Source organism: Pseudochaenichthys georgianus, unplaced genomic scaffold, assembly GCF_902827115.2.
Source record: "Pseudochaenichthys georgianus unplaced genomic scaffold, fPseGeo1.2 scaffold_544_arrow_ctg1, whole genome shotgun sequence".
Taxonomy (NCBI): Eukaryota; Metazoa; Chordata; class Actinopteri; order Perciformes; family Channichthyidae; genus Pseudochaenichthys; species Pseudochaenichthys georgianus.
This window is the reverse complement of record NW_027263105.1, coordinates 113797-137456: the sequence shown is the minus strand read 5'-3', so window position 1 is coordinate 137456 and position 23660 is coordinate 113797. Positions and strand designations below refer to the sequence as shown.

The 23660-nt window shown below is 40.2% G+C and overlaps 2 protein-coding genes across 2 annotated transcripts in view; one reads left to right on the top strand and one right to left on the bottom strand.

The window, feature by feature from the left end:
• The window catches only part of LOC117443128 (E3 ubiquitin-protein ligase TRIM21-like), a 17410-nt gene extending 9855 nt beyond the window's left edge, over positions 1 to 7555 (bottom strand). The window contains exon 1 of the mRNA XM_034079072.2: positions 7506 to 7555. The gene's annotated coding sequence lies outside the window, so the exon portion shown is untranslated. The remainder of the gene's footprint in view (positions 1 to 7505) is intronic.
• LOC117443129 (tetraspanin-8-like) lies at positions 3976 to 23660 on the top strand. The gene is made up of 8 exons (XM_034079074.2): positions 3976 to 4142; positions 17430 to 17492; positions 18539 to 18658; positions 19055 to 19129; positions 19239 to 19334; positions 21493 to 21603; positions 21683 to 21766; positions 23059 to 23660. Exons 1-8 carry the CDS (start codon positions 4086 to 4088, stop codon positions 23134 to 23136), a joined length of 684 nt encoding a protein of 227 aa, XP_033934965.1. The 5' UTR covers positions 3976 to 4085; the 3' UTR covers positions 23137 to 23660.

Sequence of the window (23660 nt, the reverse complement as noted above, 5' to 3'; positions counted from 1 at the left end):
TGTCTCTACTTTAAAGAGTCCTCTCCTGCTGATGTTCAGGTGTATATCAGTATGTAGTGTCTCTACTTTAAAGAGTCCTCTCCTGCTGATGTTCAGGTGTATATCAGTATGTAGTGTCTCTACTTTAAAGAGTCCTCTCCTGCTGATGTTCAGGTGTATATCAGTATGTAGTGTCTCTACTTTAAAGAGTCCTCTCCTGCTGATGTTCAGGTGTATATCAGTATGTAGTGTCTCCAGTGGCGTTTCTATATGTACAAAAGTGGTGGGGCACAAAAAACTCAGATGTCTATATAAGCTTCTGCAGAGAGGTTCATGGCTGGTGAGGCACTGGCACTGACTCTTCAGGTTTACAAATATATTAAATCAAAATATAATATTATTTTCAAAAGCTTTTTTTGTCTGATGCTTCAATTACTTTTAAACAGACAGTTCAACAGAAGGATACCCAAAAAAATGTAATTTTATCATTTAAATATTGAATTGTTCTCTCTTAGTAAGATCCCATTTTCAATAACATGCGGTCTTACCTTGACTTGAAGATTAAGTCCATTTACCTATCTTTCTGGACAAACATCTCTATTACTTTTTTGTAAAAGTCCTCCTTATCTTCTTGTAGTTTCAAAAGTCTATCATACATCTAATCTAATCGATAGATTTATGATTCGAAAATGATAAAAGTAGGGTAGACATGTGGATATTATCCGGCTGAACAAAACGTACATTTATCTAACAGCTACGTTTCCCACAGATCTTATTTTGAGCTATTTTCTAAAATCCTATGGAGAAATCTCGTTGCTTTTTTGTCGAGGGAAGCCATGCGCAGCTTACTTCCTGGTTTTAGGACGCCTCACTGCAGCTCTCTCTCCTCCTCTTCACACACCACACTTTTCGCGGCACACGTACTTACAGCCAATCAGCTCTGAATGATGTGAGATGACGTATGGTGGGGATGGCAGCACTTTGCCCCTATGGTCATTATTTTTTGCCACACACATTAAATAGGAAAATACTCTGAGCATGCGCAGTGTAGTTTTTGCAGTCACCGTTCACTTAGACAGTCAGAGGGAGGGGCAGGATCAGATTTTGTCCCACATGGCTCTAAACAGCTCAATAGGCACACACTGTAGACACTAGTTAGAAGAACACATACTAAAACAGCAATGTACAGACGAATCAGATGATTAAACATGATCTTAAAATATATTTTATATATTTTTTAATTTATTTTTTGCATTTTGTTGTAATCATTATTGTAATACTTTCTGCTGACACTAGGTGGGGCTGTGCCCCACCTGCCCCTAATGACCAGTCGCCACTGAGTGTCTCTACTTTAAAGAGTCCTCTCCTGATACTTAAGTACATTTTCCTGGTATCAGTACTTTACTCCACTACTTATTTTTCTGACGACTTTTTACTTATACTTCTTACATGTTGAACTGAAGTACCTGTACTTTCTACTTCTTACATGTTGAACTCAAATACCTGTACTTTCTACTTCTTACATGTTGAACTCAAATACCTGTACTTTCTACTTCTTACATGTTGAACTCAAATACCTGTACTTTCTACTTCTCACATATTGAACCCAAATACCTGTACTTTCTACTTCTTACATGTTGAACTCAAATACCTGTACTTTCTACTTCTTATGTTGAACTCAAATACCTGTACTTTCTACTTCTGACATGTTGAACTCAAATACCTGTACTTTCTACTTCTGACATGTTGAACTCAAATACCTGTACTTTCTACTTCTTACATGTTGAACTCAAATACCTGTACTTTCTACTTCTCACATGTTGAACTCAAATACCTGTACTTTCTACTTCTTACATGTTGAACTCAAATACCTGTACTTTCTACTTCTTATGTTGAACTCAAATACCTGTACTTTCTACTTCTGACATGTTGAACTCAAATACCTGTACTTTCTACTTCTCACATATTGAACCCAAATACCTGTACTTTCTACTTCTCACATATTGAACCCAAATACCTGTACTTTCTACTTCTCACATATTGAACCCAAATACCTGTACTTTCTACTTCTTACATGTTGAACTCAAATACCTGTACTTTCTACTTCTTATGTTGAACTCAAATACCTGTACTTTCTACTTCTGACATGTTGAACTCAAATACCTGTACTTTCTACTTCTCACATATTGAACCCAAATACCTGTACTTTCTACTTCTCACATATTGAACCCAAATACCTGTACTTTCTACTTCTTACATGTTGAACTCAAATACCTGTACTTTCTACTTCTGACATGTTGAACTCAAATACCTGTACTTTCTACTTCTTACATGTTGAACTCAAATACCTGTACTTTCTACTTCTCACATGTTGAACTCAAATACCTGTACTTTCTACTTCTGACATGTTGAACTCAAATACCTGTACTTTCTACTTCTGACATGTTGAACTCAAATACCTGTACTTTCTACTTCTTACATGTTGAACTCAAATACCTGTACTTTCTACTTCTCACATGTTGAACTCAAATACCTGTACTTTCTACTTCTTACATGTTGAACTCAAATACCTGTACTTTCTACTTCTTATGTTGAACTCAAATACCTGTACTTTCTACTTCTGACATGTTGAACTCAAATACCTGTACTTTCTACTTCTCACATATTGAACCCAAATACCTGTACTTTCTACTTCTCACATATTGAACCCAAATACCTGTACTTTCTACTTCTTACATGTTGAACTCAAATACCTGTACTTTCTACTTCTGACATGTTGAACTCAAATACCTGTACTTTCTACTTCTTACATGTTGAACTCAAATACCTGTACTTTCTACTTCTCACATGTTGAACTCAAATACCTGTACTTTCTACTTCTTACATGTTGAACTCAAATACCTGTACTTTCTACTTCTTATGTTGAACTCAAATACCTGTACTTTCTACTTCTGACATGTTGAACTCAAATACCTGTACTTTCTACTTCTCACATGTTGAACTCAAATACCTGTACTTTCTACTTCTTACATGTTGAACTCAAATACCTGTACTTTCTACTTCTTACATGTTGAACTCAAATACCTGTACTTTCTACTTCTTACATGTTGAACTCAAATACCTGTACTTTCTACTTCTTACATGTTGAACTCAAATACCTGTACTTTCTACTTCTCACATGTTGAACCCAAATACCTGTACTTTCTACTTCTTACATGTTGAACACAAATACCTGTACTTTCTACTTCTCACATGTTGAACCCAAATACCTGTACTTTCTACTTCTCACATGTTGAACCCAAATACCTGTACTTTCTACTTCTCACATGTTGAACCCAAATACCTGTACTTTCTACTTCTTACATGTTGAACTCAAATACCTGTACTTTCTACTTCTTACATGTTGAACTCAAATACCTGTACTTTCTACTTCTTACATGTTGAACCCAAATACCTGTACTTTCTACTTCTTACATGTTGAACTCAAATACCTGTACTTTCTACTTCTTATGTTGAACTCAAATACCTGTACTTTCTACTTCTGACATGTTGAACTCAAATACCTGAACTTTCTACTTCTCTCATGTTGAACTCAAATACCTGTACTTTCTACTTCTCACATGTTGAACTCAAATACCTGTACTTTCTACTTCTCACATGTTGAACTTCAGTTGTTGTTCAGCATGGAAACATTCATTAGCTAACAATGACATTATTGTTCTATTAATATAAAGGGAGGTCAGGTACTCTTTAAAACAGCTGCTGGGTACTTTTTACTGAAGTACATTTAAAAGTTCTTTACTTTGACTTGAGTAAAGAAGTTTAGTCAGTACTTCTACTTTCACCAGAGTACTTTTAAACACGAGTATCTGTACTTCTACTTGAGTAAAGGATGTGTGTAGCCTACTTTTGCCATCTCTGCAGGTAGTGAAGGGAAAGGAAAGGAGGGTGTAGGGAAGGAAAGGAGGAGGCATCAAAAGGGAAACTCCCACAAATAGGAAACAGGTGGATCCTGCCGCAGCAGAGTCAGTGTGTGTTTCGACGCTCCGCAGAAAAGATTCCTGAAGCCACCGAGGAGGAAAAGGGAATACAGACCGATAGAAACCATGGCCGTGAATAAATGCATCAAATACCTGCTCTTCTTCTTCAACCTCCTCTTCTGGGTGAGTCCAAATATATAGTTAGTTTAAAGAGTTTATTGCAAAGCCCAGTGTGCGAATTAGCACACGCCCGATCGTGTTATTTACAATATCGGACAAGTACGTCTTTCCGTGTCTGACTGACAAGAGACTTTTCCGCCCATATTTATTGTCAAATTATTGATAAATTCATTTAAAAAAAAGGCAGCACTCATTTGCTAATTGTCCATGCCGGCCATTGTTGTTTGCGACCGCTTTACGTGTGCTTCTTTATCATGTGGGATTAGGGATGGGTACCGAGCCCCGGTATTAAACGGGCCCCGCGGTGGAATTATTAAAGACAGCGGTACCGTTAAACTCCGACGATATCGGTCTTTGTATCGGTACTGGAGACATGTAAAACACATGTCATATGTGTTATTGCTACATACACATTATATTGCAGTTTTAGTTTCGCCAACTCCGTTTCTAGTCTAAAAGACACCCCGGCCACCTGTGTGTGAGGGGGCGGGGCAGTTTACACACACGCGGCTGCTACATGCATGCAACACACACACACACACACACACACACACACACACACACACACACACACACACACACACACACACACACACACACACACACACACACACACACACACACACACACACACACACACACACACACACACACACACACACAGGGCCGTATCCAGGATTTCCTAAATACCGAGGTCCAAACATGCTAAGGGGGTTCGGGGGATACCCCCCTAGATTTTTGGGATTTTCCTGATCTAGTTGGGTGCTTTTTAAGTCCTGTGGGGGGTCACAAAATGGATAATATATATGGATTTCCAAATCCACCCTCAGCAAAACCCCCAACCTGACAGGAACGCAACCTTTGCGTGATATTTGACCCCACCCTCTCTATATATGGCGCGCGTTGCATTGTGGGTAGCTCGTGACGTCACTGTGTGAAAGAATCTGTCCTCTACTCAATCTCTCCCTCGTTGTTCACTTTTTGCTCCTCCTCACTTGTCTCCTCCTCACTTGTCTCCTGCTCACTTGTCTCCTCCTCACTTGTCGCTCCTGCCAGTGAATTAAAAGCAATTCCTGTACCTGCAGTTCCTCCCTGACTTCCACCACGTTCTCTCTCTCTCTCTCTCTCTCTCTCTCTCTCTCTCTCTCTCTCTCTCGTAAACCCGTAATGTTCCACCACAGCCTCAATCTTCCTCCAAAAGAACCGCCTGTTGCTCTGTACCGCTGTATTTTTACAGTAAATACTTTTTTTTTTCTCAAAAGAACCGATAAGAGTACCGTTAAAGGACCGGATCGATAAGCGGTATCGATGAAAGTAGCAGTACCGCTAAGGACAAGTTCTCTCTAAAAACGTTTACAATGAAAGCTGTTTACATCACTGTAACGTTCTCTAATAGTCTGAGTTTGATATCGGATCACTTTTCTTACGTTACGTTAAATAGCGACGCAGCTCTGATGCATCTGTACAGCGTATGGCTCTGGAGGTTGCTTTGAATTGAATAAGGAATTCAACCCATCTTTTGCATTTTTTCAACCTGTTTTTCGGGTGTTTCTCCAAATGGAGCCAGTGTTAGATGTCTCGCCTTTTTATATTTAAACATTTCTTCAATATTTGTTACATCGTTCCCATCTATTCAAGGATCCAGTGATAATTTCTTGTCGTTGTGCATCTCTGTTGAAGTTGTCCATGTGTTTGAACTCTTCTTTAACCAGTTCTTGACCCGTTCGAGAATCGAAGGATCATCGATCTATCGAGAGGCTTTGATACTTGATCTGTTCGAGAACTCAAGGGTCATGGGTTTACTGAACACAGCGGTTCCCTACGAAATGCAGTCGTCGTTCAGTCCATTATGAAGTTATGCAACAAAATGAAGTTGTACCCCAGAGAAATACAACATGTTCCTCTGCCGTGTCCTCTCTGTTCTCGCTGTACTGTTCCTCTGCCGTGACCTCCCTGTTCTCGCTGTACTGTTCCTCTGCCGTGACCTCTCTGTTCTCACTGTACTGTTCCTCTGCCGTGTCCTCCCTGTTCTCACTGTACTGTTCCTCTGCCGTGACCTCCCTGTTCTCGCTGTACTGTTCCTCTGCCGTGACCTCCCTGTTCTCGCTGTACTGTTCCTCTGCCGTGACCTCTCTGTTCTCACTGTACTGTTCCTCTGCCGTGTCCTCTCTGTTCTCGCTGTACTGTTCCTCTGCCGTGTCCTCTCTGTTCTCGCTGTACTGTTCCTCTGCCGTGACCTCTCTGTTCTCACTGTACTGTTCCTCTGCCGTGACCTCTCTGTTCTCACTGTACTGTTCCTCTGCCGTGTCCTCTCTGTTCTCACTGTACTGTTCCTCTGCCGTGACCTCCCTGTTCTTACTGTACTGTTCCTCTGCCGTGACCTCCCTGTTCTCACCGTGTTGTTCCTCTGCCGTGACCTCCCTGTTCTCACTGTATTGTTCCTCTGCCGTGACCTCCCTGTTCTCGCAGTGTTTCAGAGTTGTTGAAGAACAGGTTTTATCTGTTGATCGACAGGTTTCTCCCGCCCTCCCAAACAAACATGAGCTCAGTTTCAGGGTGTGGCTCATCATCACTCCTGAAGCCTCGTATTACCCACAATGCCACGCTTCAGAAGTTATAATGACCCGTAAACATTGATTAACAATTCAGTTTGTCCTCTCTGCCGGGAGTTTCCCATTCGAACCCAAAAGCCCCGTGTTCATACTCCGTATCGGCACTTGATCTGGCTCAGCTCAGACCTGACGGTACGTGTTTGGCGGCTATAGAAGTGCAAACATGGTCTTTGTTATTATACATAGTCAAGATAACGGTGGGGGAACAAGTCAGGGGGATGTTACTCCTCTGGTTTCACCATCTACAGGTAGTTAGTTGAGTAAAAAGAACATTTTTGTTTTAATTACTGATCGATTTACACAATTGTCCAAATTTCAAATTTAAAAAGCTGTCAGTTGGATCGTTTGTTGGCAGAGAATGAGAAAGATGCAACGACAGGAGATCTATCGGCTTGATCACTGGAGGGAAACGGAACTGAAACCACAGTAATGCTTTCAGTTTGTCATTAAAACAAAAGGCCCCATTTGTTGGTTAATCTTTAGTCATGCTGGCTTCTTCCTCTTGAGGAAGTGAGCCCTGGGGGGGGGGCGGCTGACAGCTGACAATTGGGGTTTTACTACAAAACAAGTTATAGATTTCCCTCTCTGGTTAAAATGAAGAGACCACGGTGAAGTCGGAGTTCTCTGTAAACTACTGACCGTGTTTCCTGTAAAAAAAACGTGTTCATTTCTAGAATGCAAACAACAGAAGTGGTTTCAATAACGAGTTCATGGCGTTATCAGCAGATGGAACGTGAACTGAAAACCACCTTACCTGACCACGATGCTGCTGCTTCCTCTGTCCGCCTGTCACGTCGCCTCATGATGGCGTCACTCAAGCGACAAATCGAAAAGCATCTTGGGAAATGTAGGAACGGGACACATATTGGTCAAAAAGCTATAAAATTACTTGTGCAAAAATGAAATGCTAATTATTAAGGATGCCAGCGATTATTCGATTATTCGTTACAGTCTCCATAATCGAATATTATTTTTAAAAATCGATTTTATTTATATATTTATTATTTATGTATTTATGAATAATCGATTATTATTCGCCAGGGCTGCCGAATAATCGATTTTGATCATGGTCAGGTTCTGGCAACCCTACTAATTATACTTAACTGCAGTTTTAGATCAAAAAATATAAGGCTGTTGAGAAATTAAAAACCCACCAGAGACAAAAACAGAGGTCGAACTTTACGTCCTTGGCGGAGATCATAAAATAGTGAACAAGACAAAACCAGCCAAATGTAAGAAGCAGGAAACAAGTTAAACCAATGAGTGGAGTCCGAGGGAAACGATGTCCAAAATGCACAAATAAAGTAAAAACTAACAAAAATACTCAAACAGAAATGACCATGTTGTCGTTTCAATGAAAATGGAGAGTATATTTTTGAAGTTATATTAGATATAAAGACAGAGATGGTTGATCACCACACTTTATTGTGTTTCTGTCCTTGCTGCAGACAGTGGTACTAATTTTAAAAGCATGTACAAAAACACATGCTAACAATGCTAACGGGAAGTTGCCTAAAAGTAGGCACTAATTGTCACCAAAATGCTCACCTTGCCCGTTGTACTTCTTTTCAAGGCCTCATTTTTCTGTCATCATTTATGGACACCGAACTTGCATCATCTTAATTTAGAGGAATATTTAGAGAGCTTTTCTTGCTTGTCTGATTTCATAGGTTGGTCAAAGACATGATGTGTAGGAACGAGAACGACTTAACGTACAAAGCCTCTTAAAGTCTTAAAGTGTTGTTGAAGAAATAATGACAAATAGGATCGTAATACCTCTCAGATCTAAAAAGTCAAAGTAATGAAAGGAATTATTATCAATGTCATTAAACAGATTTTATTTAAATGCCAGAAAGTTGCATAAGAAATACAAGAAAGTTATGTTGAGAAACTGTCAGAAAATACATTAAAAATACCAGAACATTACATAATAAATACCAGACAATTATGTTAAGAAAATGTCAGAAAATTACTTTAAAAATACCAGAAAATAAAAATACCAGAAAATTACATTAAAAATACCAGAAAATAAAAATACCAGAAAATTACATTAAAAATACCAGAAAATAAAAATACCAGAAAATTACATTAAAAATACCAGAAAATAAAAATACCAGAAAATTACATTAAAAATACCAGAAAATAAAAATACCAGAAAATTACTTTAAAAATACCAGAAAATAAAAATACCAGAAAATTACATTAAAAATACCAGAAAATAAAAATACCAGAAAATTACATTAAAAATACCAGAAAATAAAAATACCAGAAAATTACATTAAAAATACCAGAAAATAAAAATACCAGAAAATTACATTAAAAATACCAGAAAATAAAAATACCAGAAAATTACATTAAAAATACCAGAAAATAAAAATACCATAAAATTACATTAAAAATACCAGAAAATAAAAATACCAGAAAATTACATTAAAAATACCAGAAAATAAAAATACCAGAAAATTACTTTAAAAATACCAGAAAATAAAAATACCAGAAAATTACATTAAAAATACCAAAGAATTATTTAAAAAATACCAGAACATTACATAATAAATACCAGACAATTATGTTCAGAAAATGTCAGACAATTACTTAAAAAATACCTGGTGGGGGGGGTTCCCATTAAAGGGGAAACCCTGAGTGTGTTCTGTTTACCTTAAAGAGAGAAGACGTCCTAACTAGAGTGTGTCGAGAGGCTCGGTCTGAAGTTTCTATACATCAATATTAGCCTTTGGCTGACCCCAACATTTAGAGCAGGGGGGTCAGACTCAAACACACAGTGGGCCAAAGGAAAACATGGGTGCTAGTGGAGGGCCGGACTGGTTCAATGTTTATTGCAGAACGTATTGAAATGAACTTGTTGCACATATTAAACCTGGAACTAACAAAGCTTAATTTATTGCCTTTAAAAACAACATTAAATAATCAGTTGCATTCATTTCTCATGGCTCTATCTGCAGCTTTTCTGAGTCACTTCTTATGAGTACATTTCCCCACAGGCCAACAACAGCTTCAACAAAACTATTCCCCTCAAAGAGAAACCAAACATGCCCTGCTGTCCTGAGAGAGAAAGTGCAGAAGGAAGCATCCATTGAGCTCAGTGTGCTGCTCTGAGATGCTAGCTCAGATACTTGGCATCTCATCAGGGGGCAAGGTCATCAATGTTTGGGCTCAGGCTTCCTCAATCGTCACGAAAAACACTCTTCTTGCCCATTGTATTGTCCTCAAGACATACTGAAGGTTAGTTTCCTGTTGTCACCATATCTGGACACTAATGGCGCATTTCCACTGCAGTGGGTCGCCCCGTTTAAGCGTCCTCAAGCGGCCAGGCCACTTGTTGGTGGCCTTTCCATATAGCGTAGCGCCGGCTAGCGGGTACTTTTCCCCTCTTTTTCCGGCCCCATAACATCGTGGTTCTATCAGGCCAGGGCTGAACTAGAGACGTCAACACTCTCGACTGCCGATTGGTCAGAGAGAATCGTCACAAGATCGTGTGCGAGATCATCCCTAGCGTCGCATATATATCTAGAAGCAAGCTTGCAGCATTTTGTAAACGGAGGAGCTACAAAAATGGCAACGTCAAAGAAAAGCACGCCGTGGTCGACCGACGAGGTGACGACGTTCCTACATCTCATTGGGGGCGATAAAATCCAGCGGGAGCTCGACGGGAGCCCCGCCTACACTGCGTTGCTATAGTAACTACCCCAGGTCCTCAACTGTAATGGGAATGCGCCGCGGCCAGCGAGGCAGCCCGAGGCCTGAGCGAGGACGCTTAAACGGGCGACCCCGCTGCAGTGGAAAGGCGCCATCAGGCAGCCCTAAGATTATCTTGAATCAGAGGAATATTTAGGGGACGTTTTCGCTCTGATTCATAGGTTTCCCTAAGACGGGGGTCTGCAACCTTTTTGACCAAAAGGTATTTTTAACCCGTGGGCCGCGGGTTGCTGACCCCTGCCCTAAGATACGCTGGCTAACGAGTATTTGGGCACATTTCTGCCCTGATTCTTTGGTTCCTCTGCCACGAAACTCCACTCGTTCTCCGGGCTGTTTACATTTCTTCATCCCGCACCTTTCTGTTTATCTGTAAACAGTCCTCCTGTGTCTGTGCGGGCGCCAGCTGGGGTTATTTTAGTCCTTCAGTCCTTCTCTCGGGTTCCCAGAAACGATGTTAGATCCATGTTAACCTGATTGTAGCACTCAGCGGACATGATGTGCTTCCCTAATGATGATGATGATGGGGAGGGAGGGGCATTTAGCTTCACTTCCACTGAGGGTAAACAACATGGACGACGTTATAGATCCGTTTCTCTCCGATTATTTCGAGTGGTGTCTTTAAAGAAAAGAAAGTTAGGAGTTAGCTTATCTTCTTCTTTCCTTCAGTTATAGAGTATAATTCAGACACCAAATGTACATTTTAATTGGCTTTTGCCCCAAAATATGAATAATTCATCCATTTAGTGGATTTCCCAAGTGTTGAAGGACAGAGAATATTGTTGAGCATGTATTTTGTATTTGTTTTCAGTCCAGGAAATGGTAAATCACTCTTTCATTATTGTGGCTCTGAATATGAAGTGCCTTCGTGGTGTTTGATGGAAGACAAAGGATGTGCAGCACTCTGGTAAGTGCTGATTAGTGGTGAGGTTTTAACGGCTGCATCCCATTAAAGTGCCGTCTTTTTGTAATGAGAAGGAAGTGCCACTACCCACATTATAGCCACATAATGATGATTATTTGTAAAGAAAATCCAATCGGGAAGTATTTTGTAAGCGCCAATCACCAACCCTATTGAATTGAATTGATTTATTTAAAACAAGGGACAGTGTACATTAATCAACATGTGAAAGTACTCGAATTAGCCAAAAGGCTAGTTGTCATCGATAGTCCCTTTGCCAGATGGTGAGAGACATCCTACAAGCAATAATAAAAATACCACAACATTGTTATACCATTGTACACATTTACAATAGATGACATCACTGAATACAGATAGAAGCAAGTTATGATAATAAATAAATAAAACATTTACAATACACACTCATACACCCACACATCAGTGCTGACACTATGTATCAAGGTACAGCAATTCTTCATATACTTCATATCGCCCAGTCCTAACCACTTGTACGCTTAAATGTTAACTTCCAGTTACATTTGAATATCATTTATCGACTTCTTTCGCAGCAGTGATGGCACTTTTGTCTCTTTTAAAAAAAAAAAAAAAATAGGGTTTTAAAATTGAATTGGTTCTTGGGGAGCAGATTAGAGAACTTTTAAAAAGTAAACAAACAACTTTGATGGGCTTTTTGCTACTTTGATAATCCGCCCAATTTACATATTCTCCTTTTTCATATTAATAATAATACATGACACTTATATAGCACTTTTCTAAAGACTCAAAGACGCTGATTGATTTCGACAGTCAGTTGTACGCCCTATAGAATAGAAAACATGTCTGATGTATTTTCTTTCACAATGCTCCTGTGTCTGAGCCGTACACGCCTCTGTTAGTCGTTGCGTCACTTCAGGTGTTTCCAGTTTTGTTATGTCTCGCCTGAAGAAACGTGTAATCCAGCCGATCAGTTACACAATGACTCACTACGACTGAGTTACAAACGGCTGAGGAATGAAACGCCTCCTCTCCGGTTAGCAGGAGACGCAATGAGCAGCTTGTAATTATTATTTTTATCACAATGTTTTCACACATACCCAAGATGGAGAAATGGGCTCTAAAATGGTGGTTGCTAGGGGTGTCAAACTCAAGGCCCGGGGGCCAAATCCGGCCCGCCACTTCATTCGATGTGGCCCACAAGAGCTTGCAAAGAATATAATACGTTTATTATAAGGTCACGTGCCGCTTTACAGGAGCACGTTGGCCATAAACTACATGTCCCACAATGCATCTCATTTTGTGAGATGCGCACTGAAGAGACTTGTAATTACTTACTAGCCTTCTGCTTTCAGGCGTAGTTAATTATGAAGTTATTACCCTATCCGATAATAATCCAATGCAGAGGAGATATTGTAAAATAATACATTATTTTATATATTTATTATGTATATTTATATAGTCTTAAAGTTACCACCGGCCCTTTTGAGTGCAACCATAATTCTAATGTGGTCCGCGATGAAATTGAGTTTGACACCCCTATGATTCGACTAAGCGCCATCACGCCCAACATTAGCCGCTTTTAGCTTAGCGGTGGTGACGTGAAGTCATGTGACCGTGCTGTAGTTCCTTTATAGCCCAACATTAGCCGCCTTTAGCTTAGCGGTGGTGACGTGAAGTCATGTGACCGTGCTGTAGTTCCTTTATAGCCCAACATTAGCCACCTTTAGCTTAGCGGTGGTGACGTGAAGTCATGTGACCGTGCTGTAGTTCCTTTATAGCCCAACATTAGCCACCTTTAGCTTAGCGGTGGTGACGTGAAGTCATGTGACCGTGCTGTAGTTCCTTTATAGCCCAACATTAGCCGCCTTTAGCTTAGCGGTGGTGACGTGAAGTCATGTGACCGTGTTGTAGTTCCTTTATAGCCCAACATTAGCCACCTTTAGCTTAGCGGTGGTGACGTGAAGTCATGTGACCGTGTTGTAGTTCCTTTATAGCCCAACATTAGCCTCCTTTAGCTTAGCGGTGGTGACGTGAAGTCATGTGACCGTGTTGTAGTTCCTTTATAGCCCAACATTAGCCTCCTTTAGCTTAGCGGTGGTGACGTGAAGTCATGTGACCGTGCTGTAGTTCCTTTATAGCCCAACATTAGCCTCCTTTAGCTTAGCGGTGGTGAAGTGAAGTCATTGTTTGTAAACGTGCCACTGGCCGTTTCTCAATCGCAAGTAAAACTGCTTCAGATCAACTATTTCAAGTATACTACGTCATCAAGTGGCGCCGAAGGACTGTTTAAATGCCCAGCATTCTGCACCACTCTGACGTAGTATACTTGAAATAGTTGCTCTGCAGCATGTGTACTCGCGCTTGAGAAACGGCCAGTGTGTGCTCAGAGGGTGTGTTTTTTCAGAGCTATGTTGCTCTGCAGGTTGTGTGTGTGCGGGGGAGATTGTGTATGAATCAGATTTGCAAGAGATAACTCCTATAGAGGCTTTTCATTGAATCTTTGTGTATTTTTTTGGTAACCATTGACTCCCACCTTTAAAGTAAACACTGGCTTTGTGAGGCTGTTTCTTTTGCCAGTGATAAATCAGGAAGTCCCTCCTCCTCTGAACAGCAGGAGAGGACTCTTTAAAGTAGAGACACTACACACTGATATACATCTGAACATCAGCAGGAGAGGACTCTTTAAAGTAGAGACACTACATACTGATATACACCTGAACATCAGCAGGAGAGGACTCTTTAAAGTAGAGGCACTACATACTGATATACACCTGAACATCAGCAGGAGAGGACTCTTTAAAGTAGAGACACTACATACTGATATACACCTGAACATCAGCAGGAGAGGACTCTTTAAAGTAGAGACACTACATATTGATATACACCTGAACATCAGCAGGAGAGGACTCTTTAAAGTAGAGACACTACATACTGATATACACCTGAACATCAGCAGGAGAGGACTCTTTAAAGTAGAGACACTACACACTGATGTACACCTGAACATCAGCAGGAGAGGACTCTTTAAAGTAGAGACACTACATACTGATATACACCTGAACATCAGCAGGAGAGGACTCTTTAAAGTAGAGACGCTACATACTGATATACACCTGAACATCAGCAGGAGAGGACTCTTTAAAGTAGAGACACTACATACTGATATACACCTGAACATCAGCAGGAGAGGACTCTTTAAAGTAGAGACGCCACATACTGATATACACCTGAACATCAGCAGGAGAGGACTCTTTAAAGTAGAGACGCTACATACTGATATACACCTGAACATCAGCAGGAGAGGACTCTTAAAGTAGAGACACTACATACTGATATACACCTGAACATCAGCAGGAGAGGACTCTTTAAAGTAGAGACGCTACATACTGATATACACCTGAACATCAGCAGGAGAGGACTCTTTAAAGTAGAGACACTACATACTGATATACACCTGAACATCAGCAGGAGAGGACTCTTTAAAGTAGAGACACTACATACTGATATACACCTGAACATCAGCAGGAGAGGACTCTTTAAAGTAGAGACACTACATACTGATATACACCTGAACATCAGCAGGAGAGGACTCTTTAAAGTAGAGACACTACATACTGATATACACCTGAACATCAGCAGGAGAGGACTCTTTAAAGTAGAGACACTACATACTGATATACACCTGAACATCAGCAGGAGAGGACTCTTTAAAGTAGAGACACTACGTACTGATATACACCTGAACATCAGCAGGAGAGGACTCTTTAAAGTAGAGACACTACATACTGATATACACCTGAACATCAGCAGGAGAGGACTCTTTAAAGTAGAGACGCCACATACTGATATACACCTGAACATCAGCAGGAGAGGACTCTTTAAAGTAGAGACACTACATACTGATATACACCTGAACATCAGCAGGAGAGGACTCTTTAAAGTAGAGACGCCACATACTGATATACACCTGAACATCAGCAGGAGAGGACTCTTTAAAGTAGAGACACTACATACTGATATACACCTGAACATCAGCAGGAGAGGACTCTTTAAAGTAGAGACACCTTTAGCTTAGCGGTGGTGACAATGATTCAGCATTTTATAGTTTTAGTTTCTTATAATGCGGGTCGACGTCTCGATAACAAACTAGCCCTCTGACTGAAGGAGGATTGTTTCCACCAGCACGCTGCGTGTTTGTCTTCAAACAAGGCAGACAAGAGCTTTACTCAAAGTAACTGGGTCGTTCTTCTCCGACCCGACAGTTGGACTGGTTTTACTGGTGGATTGACTCGGCACACCCTGTTGTGTATTTAGCCTTTAAATCGTGTGTGTGTGTGTGTGGTGTGGTGTGGTGTGTGTGTGTGTGTGTGTGTGTGTGTGTGTGTGTGTGTGTGTGTGTGTGTGTGTGTGTGTGTGTGTGTGTGTGTGTGTGGTGTGTGTGTGTGTGTGTGTGTGTGTGTGTGTGTGTGTGTGTGTGTGTGTGTGTGTGTGTGTTGTGTGTGTGTGTGTGTGTGTGTGTTGTGTGTGTGTGTGTGTGTGTGTGTGTGTGTGTGTGTGTGTTCAAATAAAACGGATACATTTCATTCAAGACTTTAATGAACTTTGAATCTAAATGATAGACATTTTATGTGAAATAAAGTTAATTTAAATAAAAAATAAGTGACAACTTTTTTTACTTTTAAAGCCCTCAGAGGCCCCGCCCACCTCTCTGAGCCGTCACACAGCTCCAGCCCACTCCCTCAGGTCAGCTGACCAGTCGCTCCGTGCTTTCTCTGCTGCCCCTGACCTGCCCTCGCTCATCAGGGTCCCACCGTCTGCTTCTAAAACCCACCTCTTCTCCTTTGCGTTCAGAAACAAGTAGATTGTCGCTTTTATTTGCTTGCAGTGGTCTATTGTTTTTATTATGGCTGTTTTTAATTATTAAGTTTATTCTGGTTTGTATCTTTTAGTGTAAATGTATTTATTTGATGTTGTGTGAGCTTATCTCTCTGTACAGCACTTTGGTCTGAAGGTTTTAAAGTGCTATATCAATAAAGTTGGATTGGATACTTGACTTCCTCAAAATCCTCAAAAAGAAGGATTTAAATATTTAAAATACTTAAATAACTACATAGTCTATTAATTAATGTATTATTACAGCTCTAAATTAACTTTAATATGTAAGTTTGTATTAAAGTCCAACGTGTAAAAACTGTATAAATATTAAATTAAAATAGCAAGACTTAAATATATTGAAGCATCGGTCAATTAATACATTTAAAATAAAAAAGTCAAGGAGTTTAGACTGTAACATTATAAAACAAGTATATATGTTTTGTATTATTATAATTAAAGTGCGTTTTACAAATCCCAACGACACTTGACTTAAACTAAACTAAATGAAATGTTTAACATATGATAACAACAGTGTGCTTTTATTTTGAAGGCAGGTCGGAGCAGAGTTTTAATGTAATCATCTTTAATGTGTGCGTCTCCATGGCGACGCTGTGTGTCTGGTTTCTGTTTCCGCTCTCATAATGTAATATTGATGGCAGATTTTGTGTGTGTTTGAATAATACATGTCAGTCATCGGTCCTCCTGAGCCCAGCAGCAGCTGGACTATTGGGATGTCAGCCTCTGCAGACCGTGTACATGCACACAGACTTATCGACCACACTACGGGGGGGCAAATAAGCAGAATATAAATAATGAAAGGTTTAATCAGGTGATAACATGCCTCTAACAGTCCTCACAACGTTGTATTGAATAAATAATACATTTTACTGTATCTAACACCTTGAAACCAAACGACATTTTTTTTTTTTTTTTGGATATATTCGTGTCTCTACCCTACGAATTAAACTAAAAGCTAATCTGGTTGACCATAGGGGAACAAATAGATATATATTATTGAATTTGTGACCCAAAATGCTACCGTTTAACAATGAATCCGCTATTATTTCAATCAGCAGCTGTTTTCAACTCGCTGCCGCTTTTCTCCACTAGAGGGCGCCACCGTCTCACCAAATAAACCCGGGTACATTTTTCTGTATTTAAACTAAATCTTTGTTTTTCTTTTGATTACAGATTAGTGGTTGCATCATCCTCGCCGTCTCCATCTACCTGAAGGTCTCCAAGGATGGGAACCTGGTGAGAATCCCACCATGCAGACTCATCGTTTTATTTCCTTCTTCTTATTGTCATGCAAAGAAAAGATAAAGTTTGCACCGCCTCCATTTATTGTTATGTTACACAAACAGATAATGCAAAAAAGGTACAACAGGGTTATTCTACATTAACAGTTATGGAAAGTAAAGGGCTCATAACCTCAGATGCTGTTCCTGAGTGATATTATGGGATGTCCTCTCGCTCAGATGGAGAGGGATGTTAACTGCTCTCCTCTGGTGCAGCTTTCACACCAGCGCTTTTCCCCTTCGAGCTCCGAGCGGGAGCTTTTCTGGTTCAGCTCCGGTTTCCCTTTGCTGCCCCTCGCACTGCAGCGGCCGCTCTAAAGTATTCACTGTCCGACTCACACAAGCAGCTGATGCATATCCCCAGTTCCCCTTCGCCTAAGTGAATGTGTGTCAGTCTGAATTGACGCTGTTTGGCATCACGACGCTGTTATGAAAGTTTCTCTGGTATAAAACGGGTGATGTTGGCATAGCAACCGAAGCTAAACTGACTATTTGCTATTGCTATCCTATTGTGGCATAAACCGTTTTCTACAGGCACATTTTACCGGCGTGTTTTCATTATGATTCTACTTGTGATTGTCATGACGACCTGTGCAGCGCATGTGTTGATTCCATCCGATAGCTGCAATAATACAAAACAACACGTCTGCCTCTCTCCACGATGATCGATAACAGCGAACAGATGGTCAACGTAAGGTACAAATAAACAGAACCACACGAAGCCTGGTTAGTGTTGCCTGACTTTATAAAGTGTGTTTATAGGCACTACTTCTTGTAGGCAGGCATAACAGTCGACCCATGGGAGGTGGGTTTAGTTTCCTGCACGCCTCGACGTGAGAGAGACGTAAGCGCCGCCGCCTCTTAGCTCCAAAGCTCTTGCCTCGAGACCGACAATTCTTTGGAGCTGGAAGTGAACCGGATTCCGGAGCTGCGGTGTGAACAGGAAAAACCGGCACGCGTTGGTGTGAAAGGGGCACGAGTGATATTCCTGTCTGCCCTCAGATCACCAGCGAGTCCCTCCCGGGGATCGACCTGATGATCGCGATCGGAGTGATCATCCTGGTGCTGGGCTTCCTGGGATGCTGCGGAGCCATCCGAGAGAACCGCTGCCTGCTGCTGGTGGTGAGGATGACATGAGGTTATTATAGATCACTGATCAGACGCAAAGGGTTTCTGTTTCAGAGAAAGAAAATAAATATCATTTAATATGAATTTTTTACTTTTTCCGACAAATGACTTTTTTTCTCGTTTTTTTAATGTGAAGTAAAGTTATAGTATTGTACGTCGATTTAAAAAAAAAATGTTATTTATAATATGTCGATTTTTGTGGGATAATAGTCATAGTATATTACTTTTTATGTAGAAAAAATTCATAGTATAGTATCTCGAAAAGGGAAAAAAAGTCATAGTAAGTCGTAATATAGTATGTCGCTAATTTTCTAATTGTCAACATCCCATTAGTAAACACAAACACCAGCAACACACTGAGACGGAAATGAACCTCCTTTCTCCCCTCAGTTCTTCATCAGCCTCCTCGTCATCTTCGTCCTGCTGCTCGCTGCCGGCATCCTGGGAGCCGTGGAGGAGAAGAAGGTAAACAGGAAGTGACATCATAGTGTTTCTATTTACATTACAGAGAAAACTCTTTATTCATTCATGTTGTTGTGTGTGTGTGTGTGTGTGTGTGTGTGTGTGTGTGCAGGTGAAGGTCTGGATGAAGGACCGTCTGAAGAAGTTCACACCACTGTCGTCGCAGCCAGACAATGTGATTGAAGACCTGGAGAAACTGCAGAAAGAGGTAACACACACACACACACACCATGTATACATCACTTCAGGGGACATTACATTGACTTACATGCATTTCCTGGAGACTTATCCTAACCAAGTCTTCACCCTAAAATTAATGATTCCCTTATGGGGACCTCCATTTTGTCCCCATAAGGGAGGCGGGTCCCCACACGTGACTATGTAAACAGATTTAGGTCCCCACAAGTATAGTAATGCTAGGACACACACACACATACGCAGAGACACACACACACACACACACACACACACACACACACACACACACACACACACACACACACACACACACACTTGATTTCCAGAGACTTTAATACGAATGACTACAGAGCAGTTTTAGTGATTGATTTTAAAGACATTCTTCATATAAAATGTTCAAAACATGTCAATTTCTTAGAATAATTAAACCCACAAGAAAGAAATTTCGTCACATTTCTTAAATTATTTATTGAAACAAGGATTTATTTTATACTATAGTCTTGTATACACCAAATATAGAGACACACACACCGATAATTAACGCTTACATAATTAAGAAAAGCAAAAACGTGTGATTGCAAATATAAAAGGTCAGATGGAAACAAAGGTTTAAGACAAGACGTACGCTATTGATCCCGAGTTGGGACATGTGTGAGGTGCACAGCATAAAAAACGAACGAAACATATATATATCTCCAGCTCTGGATAACGTTCATAGGACATTTGAATTAAGATAAGATGGGACTTTATTCGTCCCGAAGGAAATTGTTGTGCCAGTTTTGTGTGAGTTACAAAAATACAATAAACACAGCAGCATGATAATAAAACTGTACACTAACAGTGCCGTAAAAAGAGCAATTGAATATCTACAGGAAACACGGACGGTCACATAATTAATGCAAAATATAAAACACTGTACGAGCAGTATTTAGCATTCGGTCCAACTAGTTCCTGAGCAGTGTCCTTCACATGCTGATATCCAAGAGAGGGAGTTACAGTCTCAAGATGGAGGAATGCTGGGTCTTGTAGGTAATCATGCATCCTGCTGTCATGTTCAAAATACTGAGGTTTTTCACAAAATTATGACTTTTTCTCAAAATCTCAAAATTATGACTTTTACCTCAATTTTCAATTGTATTTATTTATGACTTTTTCTCAAAATTCTCTATTTTTCTGAAAATCTCAAAATCACGACTTTTTCTCAAAATTCTCTTTTTCTCAAAATTCTCTATTTTTCTCAAAATTCTCTATTTTTCTGAAAATCTCTATTATGACTTTTTCTCAAAATTCTCTATTTTTCTCAAAATTCTCTATTTTTCTGAAAATCTCAAAATTATGACTTTTCCCCAAAATTCTCTATTTTTCTCAAAATTCTCTATTTTTCTGAAAATCTCAATATTATGACTTTTCCCCAAAATTCTCTATTTTTCTCAAAATTCTCTATTTTTCTGAAAATCTCAAAATTATGACTTTTACCTCAATTTTGAATTGTAGCTCAATTTATGACTTTTTCTCAAAATTCTCTATTTTTCTCAAAATCTCAAAAATCTGACTTTTTCTCTAAAATTTCACTTTTTCTCAAAAATTCTGACTTTTTCTCAAAATTCTATATTTTTTTCAAAAATCTGACTTTTTCTCAAAATCTCAACTTGTTTTCACTTTTTCTCAAAATCCGGACTTTCTGAATACTTCAAAAATGTTAACTCTCCCTCGTCCCCGGCTTGAGCTTCAGCCTCAGGATCCACGTATCTGTGATCCTCTCCAGAAGGGAAGGAGTCATCACATACAGAGACTAGTTCCTGAGCAGTGTCCTTCACATGCTGATATCAAGAGAGGGAGTCACACAGTCACAAGATGGAGGAACAGAAAGCAGTATCAATGTTTACTTCAGATTAGCTCCACGTCAGAAATGAGCATGCTTGATGTCTCTCTCCATAGAGGCTGAGTCATCATGTTCATCCCATAGCTATCATCTGCCTCAACAGTCCTGATGCTCTTCTAGGTCATCACACATCCTGTCATGTTCACAGCTGCAGTTGATACCTCTGTAGCATGCTGCTCTCATGTTGGAGGAGGACACTCAGGATTTCCCAAGACACACATATATATATTATATAGCAGCGAGTTTTTTGTATAAGCAGCTAAATCTCAAATGTCCTGTTCTCCAGCTGAAGTGTTGTGGTCTCGTTGACGGACCCTCTGATTGGACGAAAATTCCTGAGTCGTGTCGCTGCAACGCCACGGAGACAGACTGCACGTCCAACGCTATTTACCAAGAGGTAGACATCCCAAAGTGTGCCGTTAAAATACATAAATATATAAGTACCGTTTTATTGACGTCCTGCTCTCTGCCTGCAGAACTGCTCGGACAAAATCATCAAACTGATGGAGCAGCACATGGAGGTGGTGCTGGGGATCGCCTTCGCTATCGCCATCCTGCTGGTGAGTCTCCACTTTAAAGAGTCCTCTCCTGCTGGTGAGTCTCCACTTTAAAGAGTCCTCTCCTGCTGATGTTCAAGTGTATATCAGTATGTAGTGTCTCTACTTTAAAGAGTCCTCTCCTGCTGATGTTCAGGTGTATATCAGTATGTAGTGTCTCTACTTTAAAGAGTCCTCTCCTGCTGATGTTCAGGTGTATATCAGTATGTAGTGTCTCTACTTTAAAGAGTCCTCTCCTGCTGATGTTCAGTGATGTTCAGGTGTATATCAGTATGTAGTGTCTCTAATTTAAAGAGTCCTCTCCTGCTGATGTTCAGGTGTATATCAGTATGTAGTGTCTCTACTTTAAAGAGTCCTCTCCTGCTGATGTTCAGGTGTATATCAGTACGTAGTGTCTCTACTTTAAAGAGTCCTCTCCTGCTGATGTTCAGGTGTATATCAGTATGTAGTGTCTCTACTTTAAAGAGTCCTCTCCTGCTGATGTTCAGGTGTATATCAGTATGTAGTGTCTCTACTTTAAAGAGTCCTCTCCTGCTGATGTTCAGGTGTATATCAGTATGTAGTGTCTCTACTTTAAAGAGTCCTCTCCTGCTGATGTTCAGGTGTATATCAGTATGTAGACTCTCTACTTTAAAGAGTCCTCTCCATACTGATATACACCTGAACATCAGCAGGAGAGGACTCTTTAAAGTAGAGACACTACATACTGATATACACCTGAACATCAGAAGTAGTGTCTCTACTTTAAAGAGTCCTCTCCTGCTGATGTTCAGGTGTATATCAGTATGTAGTGTCTCTACTTTAAAGAGTCCTCTCCTTCTGATGTTCAGGTGTATATCAGTATGTAGAGTCTCTACTTTAAAGAGTCCTCTCCTGCTGATGTTCAGGTGTATATCAGTACGTAGTGTCTCTACTTTAAAGAGTCCTCTCCTTCTGATGTTCAGCTGTATATCAGTATGTAGAGTCTCTACTTTAAAGAGTCCTCTCCTTCTGATGTTCAGCTGTATATCAGTATGTAGAGTCTCTACTTTAAAGAGTCCTCTCCTTCTGTCTGAAACCAGAGCCCAGTCTGCTCCAATTGGTTAGCTGGCTGGCTCTGTTTAGATTGGTCAACAGCTTAGAGATGTCCCGCCCTTTAGCCTATCACGTACAATGTGTTGGAGCGCTAGCCAATAGAAGCGCAAGTGTTCCGTAGTGATGTCACTGTGTTCCGGAACTTAGGGATTTTACATTTTTTGTTTTAACTGAAGCACCCCCCCCCTGATTTGAACGTGTGTCTCCCGCTCTTTCCGCAGATTTTCGGCATGGTGTTCTCTATGGTCCTCTACTGTCAGATCAGCAAGAAGGACGGCTTGACCACCACCGCCGCCTGAACATCAGGAGCCAATCAGCGGAGCCCAAAGGACCCATGTGACCTCAGTGCTGCTGTAACCTTAATCCATGGCTTTAATACTGGACGTGAATGTTAGTGTGTGAAAGCTGTTAAAGTAAATATCGACATTATGCGACTTTAAATGTAACCATGTCCATGTTTCCATCTCACCGGCCTCGAGGAACAAAGTCCGGTTCCACATGATTGTAAAGTAATAAATAATTTGTACCATTTATCCCAAAATAACCCCCAGGTAATCGAGCGTCATCCACGATGTAACAAAAGCCATTTTAGAATAAGCTTTAATCTTAGACCGCGTTGTTGAAATAGCTTTGATTGTTTTCATTATAAACTGTGCTCTGATCTCGTTGTGAGGATATTTTTTTTTACTTCTGCTCCCTTGTTTCCTACCCACTCGATTCCTCACCACTATTTCTATTTTTTTTTTTTTAAGCCTAACTTGAATTAAGTTTAGGACGTCAAGTGTTATACTAGAAAAAGGGAAATAAATAAATTAAAACATTA